The sequence below is a fragment of the Chanodichthys erythropterus genome, chromosome 5 (assembly GCF_024489055.1).
Source record: "Chanodichthys erythropterus isolate Z2021 chromosome 5, ASM2448905v1, whole genome shotgun sequence".
Classification (NCBI taxonomy): Eukaryota; Metazoa; Chordata; class Actinopteri; order Cypriniformes; family Xenocyprididae; genus Chanodichthys; species Chanodichthys erythropterus.
The window spans coordinates 35360959-35383933 of NC_090225.1; the positions used below are offsets into that span (position 1 = coordinate 35360959).

General features: G+C 36.1%; 2 protein-coding genes across 4 annotated transcripts; one reads left to right on the forward strand and one right to left on the reverse strand.

Annotated features, from left to right (window-relative positions):
• Positions 1-104: 104 nt before the first annotated feature.
• st3gal7 (ST3 beta-galactoside alpha-2,3-sialyltransferase 7) lies at positions 105-7402 on the reverse strand. 2 transcript variants are annotated; one of them, XM_067386977.1, is made up of 7 exons: positions 7266-7402; positions 6977-7135; positions 6682-6802; positions 3575-3900; positions 3277-3463; positions 1894-2034; positions 105-1390 (listed from the first exon to the last, which is right to left on the reverse strand). In XM_067386977.1, exons 2-7 carry the CDS (start codon positions 7108-7110, stop codon positions 1154-1156), a joined length of 1146 nt encoding a protein of 381 aa, XP_067243078.1. In that variant the 5' UTR covers positions 7111-7135; positions 7266-7402; the 3' UTR covers positions 105-1153. The 2 variants fall into 2 exon arrangements, with proteins under 2 accessions (XP_067243078.1, XP_067243079.1); XM_067386978.1 differs by having other exon boundaries at positions 6977-7152; positions 7266-7387.
• A 2674-nt stretch (positions 7403-10076) lies between these two features.
• ankrd2 (ankyrin repeat domain 2 (stretch responsive muscle)) lies at positions 10077-20614 on the forward strand. Of its 2 annotated transcripts, none has more exons than XM_067385534.1 (9): positions 10077-10287; positions 10420-10527; positions 16480-16629; positions 16713-16817; positions 19030-19128; positions 19218-19316; positions 19422-19520; positions 19613-19711; positions 19804-20614. In XM_067385534.1, exons 1-9 carry the CDS (start codon positions 10219-10221, stop codon positions 19900-19902), a joined length of 927 nt encoding a protein of 308 aa, XP_067241635.1. In that variant the 5' UTR covers positions 10077-10218; the 3' UTR covers positions 19903-20614. The 2 variants fall into 2 exon arrangements, with proteins under 2 accessions (XP_067241635.1, XP_067241636.1); XM_067385535.1 differs by having other exon boundaries at positions 16480-16626.
• The last annotated feature ends 2361 nt before the right edge of the window (positions 20615-22975 follow it).

Below are 22975 nucleotides of genomic sequence, written 5' to 3' on the forward strand. Positions count from 1 at the left end.
GTGCTCACAATGTCTGTTATTTACCAATTATTTTTGTGAAACCAGGACCAAATATTATAGGAAACGCTCTTTTTTTTTTTTTTTTTTTTTTTTTTTGGTCAAGTCACCTTTATTTATATAGTGCTTTATACAATATAGATTGTTTCAAAGTAGCTTTACAGTGATAAAAGGAAAATGATTCAATGATGCAAACGGAGTTAATTTCGCCTATACAGCAGCTCTGAAAGAAAATAGTGTCATTGTTTAGCTAAAGTCAGTTCAGTGTTGATTCTGTTCTGTTGTAAAGATCATCAATTATTAAATTGTATTTAAGATGCTCTGAAGGGAGGGTGGGATCTTATGCTTTCAAAGCTAGCTTGCTATTGCTAATCTCTCCACCCTACCTTTTAATGAATCAGTTTTAAGCATGCTAACATTTTTTAATGGTTGTAAAGTTAAAGCTGAAATACACAAATCTAATTCTTAAAGAAGACAATTACAATTTATTTATCCTGCTGTCAAAAATATCCATTGTATTGCAAAAGCAGATGGTTTCTCTCCTTCCATTATGTCAGCACTTTTTGTAGCAGTAATTAATGATCATGAATGTGTTACAGAAATGCAACAAAATATTCCCTATATTTAAATTTTCAGAGATTAAGTTAAATATGAAGTACTTTGATAATGACAGTGTGTTTGTTTTTAATTTTTATATTTTAAAAATATAATGTGATATTTTACAGGACCGATTATCACACTCAAACAAATCTGCCGTTTATATTTTGATAATATTGTTTGGATATATATGTAATGTTCTGTTAAAAAAAAAAATACACCATGTAATCAGTTTTCCAAGATAAATAAATATTAAATAATAATTTATCTTTTGTCATCTCTTATAAAGCTATTTAAATGTGTATTATAGTAGCTTTGGTTTTAATTTTAGTAGTTATTTTCAATTGTTTTAAATGCCTTTGTTTGTATATTATGTTATTGGGTAATGTCTATGTCATATTTTACCCCAAAATTACAAAATGTAGTAAATTTGCCCTGGAATTTACACATTTTACAGGGAGTCTATAAAATCGATGCTATAGTCTTCCAGCAGGTCGGTTTCTGTTGTTTGTATCTGTTTTAACTTCTACATGTAGCTGTTTCAGAGTCTCTGCAGTCATTACAGTGCACCGGTGAGGTCTCGCACCGCTCCAGCTTTAACCAGCTCCCGCAGTAAGATGGTCTCAGCGCTGACGTCGTGAACCACCTGTACCCTCATGGCGTCCATGCGGAGAGATCCATAGTAATGCAGCAGAGCTCCAGGGTGCTGCAGGTCATATCCAAATCCAGCTATACTCACCTCATCACAGACCTGCAGGGCCAGAACTACTGCCGTTATACCCAGGGTCGGCACCATCTAACAAACAAAATATAAAACTGACTTAAATTAACAATGCTAGCAGCAGAAGATTTAGCAGGAGTCTCATTCTGTAAGGACACGTTTAATTTAACATCAGTAAAGACGATAAAGAATTTATAATGTTACAAATTTGTTTATATTTCAAATAATGTTCTTTTGAACAATTCTATATGACAAAGAATCATGAAAGAAAAATTATTTCCACAAAAATATTGAGCAGCGCAACTCTTACAACATTGATAATAATAAGACGACATTTGTCCTGAGGACCAAATCGGCATATCAGAATGATTACTGATAAAAATTCAGCTGTGCCATCACAGGAATAAATTCCGTTTTTTATTGAAATAATTTTTCACATTACTGTTTTTAGTATACATCTGTTTATATATATGTGTGTGTTTTAGGAGCAACAATCTATTTAGTAACCTTCTGAATTCAAAGCCAGGAGAAGTAAAAGTTTTGAGTTTGCACAATTGAAAAAGTATCTCAGTTCTGACCTTTCTCTGTTTCTCTGCATAGGTTTGCAGCACTTGTCCCGTCCTGTACATGATTTCAGGATTCAGGATGCGAACATTTTCTGGTTGAAGAGGTATCGTGTCTATTACTTCCCTCCAGAACCACAGTTTAGACCACCAACTCTTCAAAAAGACAGGGACAGACAATGACTCCTTTACTGATATCTGGACTGTTAATGTAAACAATTCGGTTATATTCCTTCTGTAGGTGATTCAATATTATTTTTAGGCCATTTCTGTTATCTTTAAGGCTAGAGCACACCTAAAAAAGGACAAAGGTGCCGTAGAATGCATTTTCAAAAGATGTAATATAAATCTAAGGTGTCCCCTGAATGTGTCTGTGAAGTTTCAGCTCAAAATACCCCATAGATTTTTTTTTTTCATTCATTTTTTTTTAACTGCCTATTTTGGGGCATCATTAAATATGCGCCGATTCAGTACGCGGCCCCTTTAAATTCTCGTGCTCCTCGCCCCCAAGCTCGCGACTGCCTTAAACAGCATAAACAAAGTTCACACAGCTAATATAACCCTCAAAATGGATCTTTACAAAGTGTTCGTCATGCAACATGTCTAATTGTGTAAGTATGGTATTTATTTGGATGTTTTCATTTGATTCTGAATGATTTTGAGGCTATGCTCCGTGGCTAACAGCTAATGCTACACTGTTGGAGCGATTTATAAAGAATGAAGTTGTGTTTATGAATTATACAGACTGCAAGTGTTTAAAAAATGAAAATAACAACAGTTTTGTCTCCATGAATACAGTAAGAAACGATGGTAACTTTAACCACATTTAACAGTATATTAGCAACATGCTACGAAACATTTAGAAAGACATTTATATCACTAAAAATATCAAGTAATCATGGATCATGTCAGTTATTATTGCTCCATCTGCCGTTTTTCGCTATTATTCTTGCTTGCTTACCTAGTCTGTTGATTCGCTGTGCAGCTCCAGACGTTAATACTGGCTGCCCTTGTGTAATTCCTTGAACATGAGCTGGCATATGCAAATATTGGGGTGTACATATTAATGATCCCGACTGTTACGTAACAGTCAGTGTTACGTTGAGATTCGTCTGTTCTTCGGAGGTCTTTTAAACAAGTGAGATTTATATAAGAAGGAGGAAACAATGGTGTTTGAGACTCACTGTATGTCATTTCCATGTACTGAACTCTTGTTATTTAACTATGCCAAGGTAAATTCAATTTTCAATTCTAGGGCACCTTTTAATATTTACAGTCCCTCTGTTTCACAAAAATTGATGGTTCATCTTGCATTCAAAGGCGTATACTAATTTTTGTCCAACAAAATGCTCTCTAGAATGAGAATGTCATACCTGAAAACCTTCTAACATTACTCACCAAAGGTACTTTGGTTACTGCAGAGGTGAGCCATGCTATATCTAAGCTCTTGAATACGACCAAAGCCACCACTTCAGTATTCTCGTATTCTTGTAACAGGGAAGGAGCCCCTTCTGGATAAATGAGCCGAATGGTAGTTCTAGATCCAGCGTCTCTCTCAAATCCAAATACTGGAGCATCATTCACTCTGTAGGTACGAGGATTAAAATATTAATCACAATACAGTTAGTTTAGGCAAGTTAATATGCCTTGTTGACACTATAACACCACAATCATATGTGTTTGTTAATGAACTAACCTGATGATAATGTTGTACTGGTCTATATGTGGTCCAAGATTTTTGCCACGTAAAATGCCACCGCTTCCGACCACCACGCATCTCCTGCAGGTCTCTGGACCAGTAGGTACACCAGTATAAGGCAGAAATTTCAGAGCCTGAGCCACTATCTCTTCACTACCTTGCAGACCCAGAGGAGGAGGCAGTGCCCAGTCCTGTGTGCCATTCTCCAGGAACACTGGGATCCTCAGCAGCCCAGTAGGTGTAGGCAGCGTCATCACCCTCTCCACACTCCAGCCACTGTGGCACGACTGAGACAGCAGAGCCGCTGACTGATTCTGCAGAGCCTGAGGTGTGCACAAATGAGAGTTTAGATACCTGACAACAACATTCTTTTATAAGTGAGTGTTCATACTGATTGCAATAGCAAAGATGCATATCAGATTTGTACTTGTACCTTCTACCTTATTATACATAATTGATAAACATTATTTATTTACATATACACAACTGTTTAAAAGGTTTTTTTTTTTTTAAGAAAATAAGATTAAATTAATATTTTATTTATTAAGAATACATTTTATTATGGTTTCCACATAAATATTAAGCAGCTCAATTGTTTTCAACATTGATAATAATAAGAAATGTTTTTGAGCACCAAATCAGAATATTAGAATGAAGGATCTGATGATTCTAAAGGAGCATGTGACACAAACATACTGCACACTAAGTTTGGGTTCAGTAAGATATATATATATATATTTTTTTAATGTTTTTGAAGTTTCTTATGCTATCTCAGTTGATCAAAAATACAGTATGAACTGTAATATTGTGAATATTATTACAATTTAAAACGACTTGTATGTGAATGTTTCAAAACGTAAGGACATTAATCGATAAAAATTGAAAAAAAAGTCGATTTCAAATAAATGCAGTTTTTTTTTTTTTTTTTAAAGTATATTCATCAAATAATAAAAATGTATCATGGTTTCCATGAAATTATTAAGCAGCACAACTGTTTTCAACACTAATAATAAGAAATGAGCACCAAATCAGAATTTTAGAATGGTCTGATGGATCATGTGATGCTGAAGACTGAAAATTAAGCATGCCATCAATAGAATTAATTATATTTTAAAACAAAATAAAATAGAAAAAATAGTATTTTAATATTTCACAACATTTACTATGTATTTTTGATCAAATAAATACCTTTGTGACAGAAGAAAATCTTACTACACCAAACTTTTGAAATTAATGTATTTATTTATATGACACAATTTGTGATTTATATATTTATACTCATAATTTAATGAAATATTAATACAGCACTATAATCCTCTATAAAAAGTGTAGAAAGAAACTCTGGGTTTGAATAATTGGTAAAACTTTACAATAAGGTTTAATTAATTGGTAACACTTTAAAATAATTCAAAACAAAGACGTAGCTTGATGACGCCTTCATTTCACAGAATCACAGGGGAAATGTCTTCAAGTCTACAGCCGATGAAAAAGAATGGATGAGCTAGTGTATTAAACATTTATTATCATTACTGTAGTATGAAGCAGGGTGTGGTTGAAAGCTGTTGGAGCGAAACGAAGTCGCTGGAGCTATTGCTAAAGAGAGACGAGCGCAACACAGGGCTCGAGAGCAGCGGAACTTTTATTAAGCCGTAGACTTAAGCTGGCTTCCGCTTCTTCCGGTCAAGCATATGTGAGGTAACCATACACTGTAAAAAATAAATAAATATATATATATATATATATAATATAATATAATAAAAAATTATAAAGAACGCACCTTCACTCTCTTCCATTATAGTAACTGAAGCCGCCAGTGTGTCAGTATGGTGCTGAGTCTCGAGTCTGCGTATAGTGAACTTGGAGCGCAGTAGTGAGCACGAAGTGAAGCCGTGATACTCAGAACAACTCATTATGTCAGTGTGAAATAAATAGTCATGGAAATGTAGAAATTAAAGTTAAATCTCCTCGCGAAGATTCAGAAAAAAAATGTCCTTTGGTGCCTCAGTGACTACTTCACACAGAGAAGCTGTCAATCATGACGTCTCACCCCTGTTTTTATAGCATCAAATAACTAACTAAAACCAAACTTGTTTAAAGAACAAACATTTGAACTAACACCAGTGTGATTAAAAACTGCATAAAATGACAGAAACCTATTTTGGAAAAAAAAAATGTTTAAAATGTAATTTGATTGATTAGTTTGTCTTGCGTCCCATTACATTTTAATGGAGAGGGCGGGGTTTATGACCTATACTGCTTCCAGCCACCTGGGGGCGATCGAGATGCCTTGGCTTTTCAGGACTGGTGTGACACTCTCGTGTGCAACGCAGTGTTGTTTTATCATTAGATACATTTGTGTGTTGAAAGTTGTTATAATGCTACTCTGCGTTCACTCGGGAGCTACTATGAGACACTTGTTGCACACTGCATTAAGCTAGATCGATATTAGGCATGGACCATGGTAAATGATGGTACTTGCGTTAAATCAAGAAAACAAGATTTAAATAAGACTGTCAACTATGTTGAGCTATATAACATGGTTAGTTTTCTGTCTGATCCAAACAGTTGCCTGTCTTATAAAACACATCATATATAATATATAAAGCTTCTTTGGTGTTTCCATGGTTCCTACAAAATAAAACTGGAAATTGAGGGTAACGCGGGTATGATGTCATTGATAATCGATGCACGGACACAGTCCGTGTCCTGGTTAAAATTGTTTATTTCTCTGGATTTAAACATTCTTGGACACTTTTGTGATAATGTAAGTACACAAGTCAGCAAAATATCTAACATTGTTCTAGTGGTTTTTGGATATTTTAATCCAAAAATCTTACATATTGTGCCTTTAACAAACAAAGATTAATAAATACTGTAACAAATGCACTGTTGGTTAATACATTAACTAATTTTAACAAACGAGACCTTATTGCAAAGTGTTACAGAATAATTATTTATATACTCCCCTTATTATTAGAATCATCTCAATCCTGTAGTAAAGTCACAGTTAAATATCAAGTCTCTTAAGTGATGTCAAGTCACAGATCCTACAAATTGACACACAACTCTTTAGTTTCATGCGGTGAAACAGTGAATTTCAGTACCAGAGTTTCAGCAGAGCTGTCATTGGTCCAGATGGGCTCTGGGGTTGGCAGATACGCAGGAACCAGAAGTGCAGAGTAACAGCTCAACAACAGAACAATGCTTAAAATGAAGTTGTTCCTCCTGAAATCATAAAACAGCAGTCTTATGAAGCTGACAGTCTTAAGTTGTTTGAAATGCTCACACTAAGTGTGCTTCATTGGTTTTTAATGGAATGCGTCTCTAAATCTCCTTTGAAGCATGTGAATGGAAAGCATGTTTCCATCATGTCACTGTGCTTATCTCGGGCAAACCCACCGGCTGAGGAAGAATTCTCTGGACTCTGCCCTGTGGTGTTGGGTGGTTGGGCTCTCCGAGCTGCTAGCTTCCGGTAACAGAGGAACGCTGTCTTCATCGTTATCTTTAACACTTAAATGTTTCAGAGTCACCATTTTTCCAGCCAGTTCCCAACTACGCCTGTTAATTATGAAATCCTAATTAAACCAGGAGTCAAATTTAGCTTGTTTGTTCTATAGAGTCAGTGTTCTACAGCCTTCATTCACAGCACATTTTAATACTTTATGCCTTTATATATGTTGTTTCTTACCTCTTATTTCAGATGCTGTCTTCATCCAGGTGTAGAGATAGAAACATGTCTGTGTTGTACTGAATTTGAGCTGCGCTTTTGTCCCTTTCGTCCGCTGCCCTTTTGTGTTTTGTCTCACTCTGATCCCTCCTCATAGTTAATCATTCACCCGTCTAAAAGGCTTCACATTGTATACCACAGTACGTTATCTGTTCTACTGTTTAAACAACCACACACACTGCCATTTATGAATGTTTCATACCATACCTAACATTAGCATTTCAAAAGTCCTTTAGACAGCATGCACAGCTATTGTCCAAAGTAAAAAAATCTTAATAACTACACATAAGTACACAAACTTTCCTTATTGACTTTCCTTTCGAAGAGTTAAAGCATGACTTCTATAACCTGTCCTACTTGACCCGCTCCAAGCCGGATTCGAACCGGCGTGGGAGGTGTGCGTGCTAAACCTCACTCCCATCTGGGTCACTGCACCAAATTTAACCAATCCTACTCGACTCGCTCTGAGCAGGATTCAAACCAGCATGTCAAGCATGGGAGGTGTGCACGCTAACAAAGATGATAAAGACCGCAGCCGCTAGTGCACCTCTTGAGGCCAGGGGAATGAGGTTTACAGGCACAGCTCTTACTGGCCTATGTCCGTTACACTCATACCCCTAAACCTCACTCCCATCTGGGTCATAGCACCAAATTTAACCAGTCCTACTCGACCTGCTCTGAGCGGGACTCGAACCAGCATCTCCAGCATGGGAGGTGTGCACGCTAACAAAGATGATAAAGACCGCAGCCGCTAGTGCGCCTCTTGATGCCAGGGGAACGAGGTTTATAGACACAGCTCTTACTGTCCTATGTCCGTTACACTCATACCCCTAAACCTTATTACCAAATTTAACCAGTCCTTCTCGACCCACTCTGAGCAGGATACGAACCGGCGTTTCCAGCATGGAAGGCAGGCGCACTAACAAGGAAGCTAAAGACCACAGCTGCTAACCTCAGTCACTACCGCTCCTCTTGAGGGCAGAGGAGTGAGGTTTACATAAACAACTCCTGTAGTCTGATCCCGGCTTTAGTTGCTCAATCTTAGTTTGACATAAATACCAGGGTAACAAAAATCTTCAAAGAAATCTGAAGGAAACTTGAGTATGTGAAAATAGTCTTGTTTTGAAGTCTAAAAGGTTTGAGAGAATTAACTGAGATACATTGTTATTTATTTATTTGTATAATTAATCACACTAAATTATACTCTCTCTCTCACACACACACACACACACACACACACACACACACACACACACACACACACACACACACACACACACACACACACACACACACACACACACACACACACACATAGATATATGTATATATAATATATATATATAATATACTATAAACAAAGTTTGGGGCCAGTAAGATGTTTTTAAATGTTTTTGAAGTCTTTTATGCTCTCTCATTTGAGAATGAGAGTCTTCAGTGTCACATGATCCTTCAGAAATCTTTCTAATATGCTGATTTGCTGATTTTCTTATGGAAACTGATACGTTTTTTTTTTTTTTTTTTCAGGATTCTTTGAGCAATAGAATATTTGAAATAGAAATCTTTTGTAACAATGTTAAATTAACTTTACTTTCACTTTTTATCAATTTAATGTATCCCCCAAGTATAAATTTATTTCAAAAAGGAAAACAAAACAAAACAAAAAAACTTACCGACCCCAAACTTTTGAATGAAGTCTAGATAGAGAGAGAAAATCTTTATTTATCTGGCACAAAAACAATCAGGATCTCAGTTAGGCTGACAGCATTAAACAGCATTTGAACATGAGTAAAGGAATAATAGCAGCATTTCTTAGACTTATCGTGTGTCATAACAAAAAGATGTAAAAGTGCAGGCACCTAATTTGATTGAATATTGCTTAAGTATTCTCAGCTGTAAGTCTTTATTTGCTATTATTTGCTTATATATATATATATATGTATATATATATATATATATATATATATATATAATATATAAAAAAACACTGCCACTGCTTTTAAAAACTATAGAGAAAAAAGACTGGAAAAAATACTTATGCAACATTACTAAATTCAGTAAACTAAGCAGAAGTTTTTAGTTAGTTGGTTTTAAACAGATATTTGAACAGTTATTGTAATTTTTAGTTCTTTCCCAATAAATATTTAAATCAAAAATTGTTAGGGGTGACTCCTAACATTTAATGACTGGTCAGTTGAAGGACTTGAACAGCATTGTATTGTTATGAAATCAAACAAACCATTAGGAGTATTTACACATGATTATTTGCTGTTGCTCAATGCTTGGTTCAGTTTGTTTTATTTGTTTGTCAAATGATGATGGTTTTATTGAAAATTTCAACTTGATCTCACCTTCACAACCATTTACTTCTGTTCTTCCTTCAAATTCAAACTGCATACCACAAACACTTAATCATAATAAGACATTTGTGGGCATTCTTGACCGTGTAAAACTCACAGGGATGTACCTGAATGCCGGTCCACGATCGGACCTTGTTTGTTAACAGGCGTTCTTTGAAACTAGAAGGCATTTGTGAGATATCACTTGACACTAATGAAACACTTATAAATAACATAATCTCCAAAACAGAGTGTTTACTGGGTCGTGATTCTTGTAAAACTGAGTGTGGCAGAGGGCAGACTGTGGAGGTGAATGGCACCGAACAAACGGTGAGCTCATGGGCAGCAGGGGGTCGCGTGTTTGTGTGTGATCCAGCTCCTGTCCACAGCTGTCGCACAGGGCCTGACGTGGCTTTACATTCCTGCTGAGAGCTATAAGATCATTTCAGATCTCAGTCCTGCAGGTCTGCTATTAACAGTGGGATTTTCACACTGTTATTTGTGCAAGTTTTTGACTTGAAAATACTCTGGGTTAACTTCTTTTTATACTGTATATATACATATTTTTACTCATAATGGACGAGACCATCCTATGGGCAACGGCTGTGGTTGATAGAAGAGCAGCCCTTGACAAACGGGAGGAGGTAAAGATTTTTAACTCTTTAAATTAGTTTAATTTCTCATTATTATAATTTTTTTAAATGTATTTTATTGGTAATAAGTCTGGGACGTACCTGTCTGAGAAAGTTTCTTTGTCTTTTATTGAAATTGTTTAGAAGTGTCGAGCTCGGGCGCGAAAGTTGGGGATTTTGGTTGTAGATGCATCTTCTGTGGGGGCAGAACAGGGAAATGAATCTGTCAATCAAAGTGTTGCAAATATTCAGGTGAGTGGGGAAAAAAATCACAGCAGAGATCAAAATATGGACTTTTAATGAAAAGATGAAAATTGTACCAGTCTGAGATAAACTTGACAGCTGAAGCATAACACATATCTACATTAAAGCTGGCATGAAATGAAAGTCGATAATAAATAGTCTTTTTATCCCTATTGTGATGTATATATGCAAGTGAAACGGCTTCTCGAACAAGAAAAAATGTAGGGCAGAGCTTGATTTTGTGATTTTTTTGAATAGGGAATTGATTGGGTGGTTGTGGTTTGCTATTTGTTGATCTCTGACAGGTTGTCCCACCCTCAATGTTTTTATTGTTCATCAGCTGGAAAAAAAATCATTCTGAAAGTGATTCCAAAAAAGTTCTGAAAGTGGAAACAGCACCGTTTTCAACAAAAAATGGAAAACTTATGTGTTTTGACCATTCACAACAATACCTTTTTGGGGGCCTGAAAACGCAAACTTTTTTTTAAAATGATACTGTTATCGTCTCTGTGTAAATTACAAAAATGCGAGTCTGTGAAAATGTTGACGGCATGCAAATGTGTTTTATGCGTTTAGTCTATTGGCATATTCACCAAGTGGCAACTTCCGTATTGGCTTCAAGAGAAAATGGGGGAAGTGACTTAAACTGCAATCATCAACTGGCCGCTAGGGACGGGCTCCAAAAGAGAGCAGAATCTCATTGAGCCCCATGTTAAAATGCCCAACTTTACAGCAGAAAATACGTTTACAGCTGGTACAAATTGTGATTTTGGTCTATACAGCTAATTTTGCCCTTCATTACAACTGTGAGGGGGGTGAATTTTTTTTTATAACTCATCCATTTAAATTCTATTAAGTTCTGCATAATTAAGGGTGTGGCCACTTGAGTGACAGGTGGATTGCCGCTGCTGTCACTACTGAATTTGGAATCTCTGCTGCGTTTGTGTTTGTGTCTTTTTCAGGATTATTTCATACAGTTATCAAATAATATGGCATGCTGTGTGGTTAATGGTCAAGACCATAGACTGCAAAAAAATGTTGAGACAGCTGTACAACTGAACGTCCAACACATGTTGTTGGATTGTCTTGGCATTGGCTAAAAGTTTTGTCCATCAGATTCACTACAATGGCAATGGTGGGAGAATATGCCTCTCAAGACACCACAAAATCCGACAGCACTGCTTGGATATTATAACTAAAACTGCTGCACTATTTTGAAAAAGTATACTTTGGATGCGGGCTCATTTGTCTGTGTCCAATTTTACCGAATGAGTCTCTGCTTCAATGAAGTCAAACTTAGCTGCACATGTTTACATCACTGATTGTGTCAAAGCCTTTGTAGCTTGTGAACTTGGATTTGATAATCCTCCGTTGTGACTGGGTGAGATACAGGTGTGCTTTCATATCACGGTCGTATACAGTTTTACAACATAACTGCTGCTCAGATTGCCTAATTTCTTAGAACGAAATTAAAATGATCGTTCAGAAGAAATTTGATGCTAACGATGGATAATATATCAGTATTTCATGGATCTAACGCTTTTGTGGACAAGTGATGTTGGATGTTTTTCAATGGACGCTCATGGACATTTTATCCAAGTGCGGCAGATTGGATTAATTTTGCGATTAGTATTTCATTACAAAGGTATGAAGGTATGATTTTGCGTGTTGTCATTTGCACACCCGACACAAATTGCAATATTACTGTTGCTGGAGCATCTACAGGTGCTGGTCATATAATTAGAATATCATCAAAAAGTTGATTTCACTAATTCCATTCAAAAAGTGAAACTTGTATATTATATTAATTCATTACACACAGACTGATATATTTCAAATGTTTGTTTCTTTTAATTTTGATGATTATAACTAACTAAGGAAAATCCCAAATTCAGTATCTCAACGTAACGTTCAATATTGAAGACACCTGGTGCCACATTCTAATCAGCTAATTAACTCAAAACACCTGCAAAGGGCTTTAAATGGTCTCTCAGTCTAGTTCTGTAGGATACACAATCATGGGGAAGACTGCTGACTTGACAGTTGTCCAAAAGACGACCATTGACACTAGGGGTGTAACGATACGCTCAGGTCACGATACGATACGTATCTCGATACGGAGTTCACGATACAATACGTATCACGATATTTTGAACAAAATGAAACTGAAATTCAAACAAGATTTATTAAAAAAACATTAACAAATTTCAATAATTGTCCTTGTTGTACACACAAGATCACATTTCAATAAAATAAATAAATATAAAATTTTTATAAAAACCTTCTGTATTCAAATTAACAGTTGAATAGGGCTGTCTGTCACTGAAAAAAAATGTTAAATTTAACATGAACTTAGAATTATGAATAGGGGCCGTTCACATATCGCGTCTAAAAACGCGTGGAAGGCGCGGCCGCACTGCTTCTCCTTCTTTCCAAAGCGCTTGCGCTCCCGTGGCGTCGGTCGTTGCTATGCAACCATGAACTGAGCTCTCCAAGAGGATCAGAGGACGTTTCTGCAAAGGATAAATGATTTCTAGCCCTTGCATTAGTTTTACTACGAGATATATTGATGGAGATAAGATATAAAAACCACCATGTACAGCTATGATCAGCTGTTCGGCTGAGCTTTTGATGTTTTGCTACGAAAGGCCATAGCTGATCGGTTGATTCTTGTCACACGACCTGCGGTGCGCTTGCGGCATTCTGAGAAGTTGAGAATTGCATGCGCGTCGCGACCGCGTTGATCCCATTATGAGCGCGCCTGCCGAGCAGGTTAAATTTGAAAATAATAGCTGACTTGCACGCGGAAAAGACGCAATATGTGAACGGCCCCACAGAACTTAAAGCAAAGCATCGCAAGCGTATTTTGCTTTTCTGTGAGCACAGCTGTTGCTGTGCACTGCGGTGAAAGAAAGCCACGACTTTTCTCACGCGACCATGCAAGAGACTGACATGAGAAACGTTTAAACAATGCTTGCAAGATTCAATGTGTGCCCGAAACACTTACTGAACTAGAGAGCTGATTGAGACACACCATCTACGATAAATCGTTACACCCCTAATACTTATAGTAATTTAAAAATGTGGTAGCATTGGATCTGGACAGGAAGGATAACTCTGGGAGTTGGAAGGGGTGTGTTGCGATTCTGCCTTCTCAAATCGCGATACAGGTTCGTGGACCTGCGTATCGCGATTTCGATTTCATATCGCATATCGTTACAGCCCTATCTTGCACAAGGAGGGGAAGACACAAAAGGTCATTGCAAAAGAGGCTGGCTGTTCACAGAGCTCTGTGCTGTGTCCAAGCACATTAATAGAGAGGTAAAGGGAAGGAAAAGTGTACAAGCAATAGGGATAACTGCACCCTGGAGAGGATTGTGAAACAAAACCCATTCAAAAATGTGGGGGATTCACAAAGAATGGACTGCAGCTGGAGTCAGTGCTTCAAGAACCACTACGCACAGAAGTATGCAAGACATTGGTTTCAGCTGTCGCACTCCTTGTGTCAAGCCACTCTTGAACAACAGACAGCGCCAGAAGCGTCTAAAGACAAAAAGGACTGGACTGCTGCTGAGTGGTCCAAAGTTATGTCCTTTGATGAAAGTAAATTTTGCATTTCCTTTGGAAATCAGGGTCCCAGAGTCTGGAGGAAGAGAGGAGAGGCACACAATCCACGTTGCTTGAGGTCCAGTGTAAAGTTTCCACAGTCAGTGATGTTTTGGGGTGCCATGTCATCTGCTGGTGTTGGTCCACTGTGTTTTCTGAGGTCCAAGGTCAACGCAGCCGTATACCATGAAGTTTTAGAGCACTTCATGCTTCCTGCTGCTGACCAACTTTATGGAGATGCAGATTTCATTTTCCAACAGGACTTGGCACCTGCACACAGAGCCAAAGCTACCAGTACCTGGATTAAGGACCATGGTATCCCTGTTCTTAATTGGCCAGCAAACTCGCCTGACCTTAACCCCATAGAAAATCTATGGGGTATTGTGAAGAGGAAGATGCGATATGCCAGACCCAACAATGCAGAAGAGCTGAAGGCCACTATCAGAGCAACCTGGGCTCTCATAACACCTGAGCAGTGCCACAGACTGATCGACTCCATGCCACGCCGCATTGCTGCAGTAATTCAGGCAAAAGGAGCCCCAACTAAGTATTGAGTGCTGTACATGCTCATACTTTTCATGTTAATACTTTTCAGTTGGCCAAGATTTCTAAAAATCCTTTTTTTTTTGTCTTGGTCTTAAGTAATATTCTAATTACTAAAGACGTAAGTCTTAAGTAATATTCTAATATTACTTACTGAATTTGGGATTTTCCTTTAGTAGTTATAATCATCAAAATTAAAAGAAATAAACATTTGAAATATATCAGTCTGTGTGTAATGAATGAATATAATATACAAGTTTCACTTTTTGAATGGAATTAGTGAAATAAATCAACTTTTTGATGATATTCTAATTGTATGACCAGCACCTGTATATTGTAAAACAGACACCGTAGAATGACAGTAAACCTTTAGAAATTTCAAATGATATAACTGTTTATCATTTTGCTAGTATCAAGATAGATGGATAGCTCCTTAGCCTGAGCTAACTTGGTTACGTCAAGCTAGGCCAGCGTGGTTTCAGCAACCAGGCACCTTAGTTCCAACCACATCCCGCCTCTTTGCCCATTTTCAATTATCCGGGAGTGACGCATGGTAATGCGCTGCCAAGATGGCGACGGCCCACTTTAGGCTTTAAAAATGCTCTTCAGAAACCTACAGGTGATGTCACGGACACAACGTCCATATTTTTTACAGTCTATGATATGTATGCAGGCGCATAGTCTTTCTTTACAAAGTGACATCAACAACTACTGCATAATACAGCCTTTTTTGTTGTTTTCATTTTCGCAGATCTGTGTGAACATGGATCATTTTGATAACGTTATTTGTACAAAGAAAAAAAGAATTTCCATTTTTAGTACATCATTGTCGTGTAAACGTACCCTTAGAATGATTTTTAGAACTATATATTGTTATTGTCATAATCATCATCCTTGGTGTGAACGGGCCTTAACGGGCATTTTTCTAAATTCAGCACACAGGCTTTGCATGTTTACAAGCCCAGAGCTTCTGCCAACAGCAGCGTCTTCCATTAACACTGTATGAAATGACATGCAGTGAGATTTAACAGCTAGAGTCATGATGTATCTGTGTGGAATGGGTTATGCATTTTGCTAACTAAACCTTTAACATGAAACCAAGCAGAGGAAGACATTGACAAAAATTAATTGTAGTTATCCTTCCTATAGTCTACATGTGAAGCTCAAACAGTAAAACAGCACTAACAATAGCAAGGCCATATGATCGATTCCCAGAGAATGAGAGAAAAAAAAAAAATCAGTGTAAGTCGCTTTGGATAAAAGCGTCTGCGAAATGCATAAATGCAAATATGAAGTTGTTGATTGTAGGAAATTATCTAGACCTATATTCATATATACAGTTAGTACATGTGATTTCAACTAAGAAACAAAGTTTAATAGTATTATTGAGAGATATTTCCCATTCAAGTAGAACCAGATGGACCCAGGGAGTCAGGGTTTTGGCTGGTGGGCTTTAGTAGCCCCTGCTGGTAGATGCCATAACTACACCATTATGCTGTTTATTTATTTTGAATCAGTAAAACCTGTTTATAACCTTTTTATTACTTGCTTTAAAAAAAGAGGCATTGGCTGTATATGCAGTAAAAATGAAGTGTATAAGCATGTTAATCTTCCACCAGCGCACACTCATATACATTCACAGAATGCTGTACTGGTAATAATATCAAAATTTGACATCTCATATCAGTTTGACAAGATTTTCACAATACTGTCAATTAAAATTCATATGAGCAAATGTTATTGTAAGAATACTGCATGTGCTGTAAAGACCAGGATCAGTCCGTGATGAAGAGAAGTGAATTCTTCATGCAGGCACAGGAACGGGTGAGGAAGATCTCCTCTGATCTGAGGCGTGAGATCATTGATCTGGGGGGTGCAGAGAATATTATTGAGCTGCATATGAAGAATAAGAAAATCAAGAACAAGGCCGCAGCTTCCAAAGGCCCAATGGATGTTCCTGTGGTGAGGGAAACCCATCTGTCTTTCTTGTCTAAATTATTGTTATGTGCATTAATTATTGTTAATTTGTCTCTGTTGTTCGTCAGGGACTTATTGAACCAGAGGAGTTTTTAAAAGCAGCAGCTCTGGGAAACATGGAAGTAGTTGAGAAGTTTCTGGAAGATGAAGGAGATCCAAACACCTGTGATGAGGTGCCATATGTCTGAAATGACATGTTCTCTCCAGTGTTATTTTAGTATCAGTGAGATACTATTATAGGTTTTTATTATAGTTATTTTTAGTTAAACATTAGTAATTTTATGTTGTTGAAATTATTAGTTTTTTGTTGTTGTTGTTGTAAGTATATCTGTATAGTTTTTATTAATTTTCAGTTTATTTTATACATCAAATTAAACCAATAATTAGGGCTGTGAATCTTTGGGTAGACAGGGATTCAATTCAATTCACGATTCATAGATGTTCGATTTTTGCAAATTCAGAACAATTCGATTCGAGATGATTCACATAAAAATTCGATGCGATTTGATTAATTCTATTAGATTCTGCATTTTAATATGCATTTATAGAGATATTGAAATGCTTCCCACAACGTGTCTTAGTCAGGGTGTGAATTACACAGTGGCCTTCAGGGGGTCAAAGAGTAAGGGCAAAAACTAACAAACAAAAAAAACCCTTTTGTCCATTGTTAATGTTAGTTCATGTTAGTTCTCAATGATGCTACATAACTTTATTTTAACAGCTTTTATTTAACACTATGAAAATTGGCATTCGTGGAAATTTACATAAACCAAAACTTTAAAAGGGCTTTAAAAGTATTTTTAGGCCTAGTTCATGTTAAATATAGTGGAGGATAATGGTTCCAGTGGTGTTAATGGTTACACAACCTTATTAAACTGTTCCAGGTACATTAAAAATACTAATGTACTTTCCCAACTAATCTTAAACTAACTTTTCTTCACGGAATAGTTATAAAAGCCATCTTTGTTCTTTTTATATGGAAAATTTTCCTTATGGTGATTCTGAAAGAAAACGCGCTTGGTTTCTACTGTTGCTATAGTAACGAATGCACGCTCTTATGTCAGTGTTGTTAATGACGGCGCACAACGTCTCCATCAGTTCGCGCATGTAGTAATTTAATATTTATATATTTTAAAGCACTGAATAACTGTAGAATCGTGATTAATCCGATTCTTTGCATTTTACATCGATTATCGACCGAAATAAACGATTCACGATTCAAAAAACATGTTTCAAGATCGATGCATATGCATCGTCAGGATTTGTAATCGATGCATCGAGAAAACAAGTGAATCGTTACACCCCTTCTGGTAATACTTTACAATAAGGTCTCATTTGTTAACATTAAAGCTGCTCTCCGTAACATTTTTATTTTTCTTTTGGGGGTTAAAAATGATCCAAAATCAATTATTGAGCAAATATCAGTTTCAGCTTTACTGTCATGAACTAACAGCGAGCAATACATTTTTTTATTAGTTTTTGTTAATGTTAATAAAAATACAGTGGTTCATTGTTTGTTCATGTTAGTTCAGTGCATTAATGTTAACAGATATAACTTCTGATGGTAAAAATGTATTAGTAAATGTCAAAATAACATTACCTAAGATCAATAAATGTTTTATAAGTATTAGTCATTCTTAAAGGTGTGTAACTTTTGTGGTTAAAAACAATACTGCATGCATTTTGCAGAAGAACATTGTTTTGCTTGTGGTTTGGCTCTGTGTGACTCTGCGGATGAATTTGAATAACTTTTCCCAACAGTTCTAAATTATAAACACTTAAAGGTGCTCTAAGTGATGTCACGCATTTTTAGGCCAAAACATTTTTTGTCACATACAGCAAACATCTCCTCACTATTCACTAGCTGCCTGTCCCCTGAACACACTGTAAAAAAACGTGGTCTCTGTAGTCACCACAAGCTCCAAAAATGGCAATAAAAACAAACTGGTGCAGTCTGGACCAGGAAACATAATAAACATGCTCCAGCCAATAACCGACAAGAATGATTTTAAATGCGCGTTCATGACTGTTTCAGGAAGCATGGAGGGGAGGGGGAGGAGGAGGGAGGGTTTAGCTAGCCTCTGTTTTGTTTGGCAACACTTCGAACTTCAACAGGAAGTTACTCCACCCAGGATCACTTAGAGCACCTTTAAAATGGGCTAGCCATATATTTCAGTATATATTCTTATTGTAAATGTTTACCATTAAAATAAATGAAAATGAGATGTTACATTGGCAGCTAGCTAAAAATGAAATATTTAAGTTTTTTATATTTTATTTTGATTCAAGTAACAATTTTTTTTTAATGGTTTTAATTTCAGTTAGCTATTGTAACCCTGGTTCTCTGACTCTATGATGACTCAGTTGCTCACACAATTGTTTTAGTTCAGAAAAACAGCACTCCATCGGGCTGCACTGGAAAATCATGCTAAAATAGTGGAAAAATTACTGGACAAAGGAGCTGATATGAACTTTAAAGACAGGGTGAGATCATTATAAATGTTTATTAAGTCAATTCATTGTTATAATGGGTTTGTGATTGTGATGATTTGCTTTTACTGTCCTCTGTTTAGCTGGATTGCAGGGCTGTACATTGGGCTTGCAGAGGTGGAAGTCTCTCCGCACTGAAAGTCCTTCAGGACAGGGGAGCTGATATCAACGTCAGGGACAAAGTAATAATGATTTTAATGGAAGACAAAAATACTGTACAGTATATAAAAAATAAGCTGCCTTAAATATGTCTAACATAGTAAATCAAATTACTTCCTCCCATACAGCTGCTTAGCTCACCTTTACATGTGGCCACACGGACAGGTCACAGCGACGTTGTCCAACATCTTCTTGCCAATGGAATCAATATTAATGCCAAAGATTGGGTAACAGATGATTAATTCATGAGGAAAACACAAAAATTATACGGATCATGCAAATTATAATTCAGCTTAAACCTTTCCTTTCTCTTTTAAAGGAAGGAGACACAGCTCTACATGACGCTGTCAGATTAAATCGTTATAAAATTGTAAAACTCCTCATTCTGGCAGGAGCCGATATGCAGATCAAGAATGCTGTAAGATGATGCTGGATGAGAAAAATAAAATATAATGCAATTTATCGTCTTTATCAACAGCTGGATATAAACACTGAATTTGTTTGCTTCAGGAGGGCATTACAGCCACTGAACAGGTGAAGCAATGGCAGTTTGACACCAAGGAGACACTGGAGAAACTGGAACAGATGAGGGAGGTTGGTCTGGCCTGACAGACACATGGATTCTTTGGATTCATTAGAGCCGCTGTGAACAGGTGCACGGCTGAGAACAACCCCACCTCTGCCTGAGTAACTATTTGCTTTCTGTGTTAATTAGTGGTGAAAAGTACCTGTCCTCACTCAATATACTGAATGAATGAGGACTTAGAAAAGAGTTGTATTCATTTATATAAAAATAAGGCTTAAATTTTAATAATATATAAATATAATAAAACATAATATTTTTGTATTTTATAAGGGATTGCCTTGATCAGATCATATACAGTATTAAAAACAAAACTGTGTAATCGATTAATCGCCATTAATTGCATCTAACATAAAAGTGTGTGTGTGTGTGTGTGTGTGTGTATATATATATATATATATGTCAAACCAAAAATTATTCAGACATTTTTTATATGTTTTTACTAGTGGGTGCAGGAGTTCATTTATGTAAGTGAGGATAGCAAAATAAAGTAAACTGTGAAATATTATACCCTAAAATTCTTCATACAGTGGACTACCAGTAAAATTGAAAAACATTTGGAACCAAAAAATTATTCAGACACTTTGACCTGACCATGTTTTGCTTAAGTGTTATCTGACATAATTAAGATTATTTTTTCTGACTCCGTTTAACTCTGAGATCTTGTCATATTTTTGATTTCCATTTTTTTAAACTATAGTGAATAAACTGTATTAATGAATGAAATTTTCAAGGTGTCTGAATACATTTTGGTTTGATATATATATATCTATATATATATATATATATCTATATATATATATATATATATATATATATATATATATATATATATATTTATATATATATATATATATATATATATATATATATATATATATATATAATACACGCATATACATATAGAGAGATGCGATTTAATAGATTTGACACTTGTTTAGGCATTATATATATAGGCATTGTAATAACTTGATCAGTATTATAAACATATTTAAACTTGAAATTCAAATTTTGAACAGGTGATCAATTTAATGTTTGTAATTTACTGTTTCACAGACGGGGCTTAGCCTAAACCAGGATTAGGCCTTAGTTCAATTAGGATATTTAAGTAGCTTTTATAAGCATACTTTAGAAAAAAACATTGCTGGTGTGCATCTTGAGACAAAATAATGGCACTGACAAATTTTAAGATATGTCAGTACTAGTTGCTTTCAGTTAAAACAGCTCAAACATGCATTTTAGTGTAGGACTAGTTTAAGCTTTGTCTGTGAAACCGGGAGTTAATGTTGCTTATTATAAATGCATTACTCCGGTGAACATGTAATTTAAGATTGTGCGGTTAAGAGATGGTTGATGCATTATATTATAAATCTCAGGATGGTTGACACTATTTAGATGGACATTTTGAATACTACTTTCTGAAATGTGAAATGCACGCGCAACATTTATTTGACTTTTGCATAAAATATATATCATATGAAATATATTTAACATGTTATAGTCTTGTCACTGGCTTATTGTGCCAGTACATGTTCATTGCTGTGCATAGTTTCCTGATGTATCAGATGACATGGCTTTGGATGGAAGAAACTGATATGCTTGTATGTGACAGATATGTCATATATGCTTTATAATGACAATCCGACAGACAGAGCCTAAAAGCAAACATTTAATATATGATTAATATATGATTGTTTATGAATCAACAGTCCAGTTCTTTTTGCTTTGTAGTTACTCAGTGTGTGTGTTTTGCTGCTGTATTAGAAATGTAATCCATGGCCTGGCTTATCCAGTTCCCAAATTGATCTCTTGGCCTGGTGTCATGAAGGGTTTCCCTGTGTGTCACTAGCAGCCTCGCTGATAGAAACATCACACAGTGTGCCTGTGAATCATTTGATTAACAACATTTGTTCTATGATTAGAAAGCTTTTAGTCACACACTGGATTCAGCGGTTGAAACACTGGATAAGTGCTCTGTGTCATTCTGTGTCCTGTAAATACTGTTAACTTAATTTTTAGACATAGAATAAAAGGCTAGGTATGTTTAAATATAAAAGGTAATGCATTAAGGAATTATTTAACCTCATACACTGCCATTCAAAAGTCTAAGCTCAGTAAGATATTTTTGTGTGACGGTTATGTTTCAAAAGATTTCTGTTTCAAATAAATGCTGTTGTTTTAAATTTTCGATTCTGCAAAGAATCCTGACAAAACTGTTTTATCATTGTTAAAGGGTTAACGTTAGTTCACCCAAAAATGAAAATTCTGTAATTTATTACTCACCCTCATGCCGTTCCACACCCGTAAGACTTTCATTAATCTTCAGAACACAAATTAAGATATTTTAGTTCAAATCCGATGGCTCCGTGAGGCCTTCATAGGAGTAATGTCATTTCCTCTCTCAAGATCCATTAATGTCCTAAAAACATATTTAAATCAGTTCATGTGAGTACAGTGGTTTAATATTAATATTATAAAGCGACGAGAATATTTTTGGTGCGCCAAAAAACAAAACAAAATGACTTATTTAGTGATGGCCGTTTTCAAAACAATGCGTCATGAAGCATCGGAGCACAGTGAATCTCTGTATCGAATCTGCAGTTCGGAGCGCCAAAGTCACGTGATTTCATCCGTTTGGCGGGTTTGAACCGCGATCCGATTCATGATTCGATAGACTGATTCATTTGTGCTCCGATGCTTCATGAAGCAGTGTTTTGAAATCGGCCATCACTAAATAAGTCGTTATTTTGTTTTTTTGCCGCACCAAAAATATTTTCGTCGGTTTATAATATTAATATTGAACAACTGTACTCACATTAACTGATTTTAGATGTGTTTTTAGTACCTTTATGGATTTTGACAGAGGAAGTGACATTACTCCCTATGAAGGCCTCACGCAGCCATCGGATTTGAACTAAAATATCTTAATTTGTGTTCTGAAATATATTTGATGAAATCCAAGAGGTTTTTTTTAATCCCACATAGAAAGCAATGTAATTACCGTCAATCACGGTCCAGAATAGTAGTACAGACATCATTAAAATAGTCAATGTGACTGCAGTGGTTCAACCTTAACGTTATGAAGCGACGCAAATACTT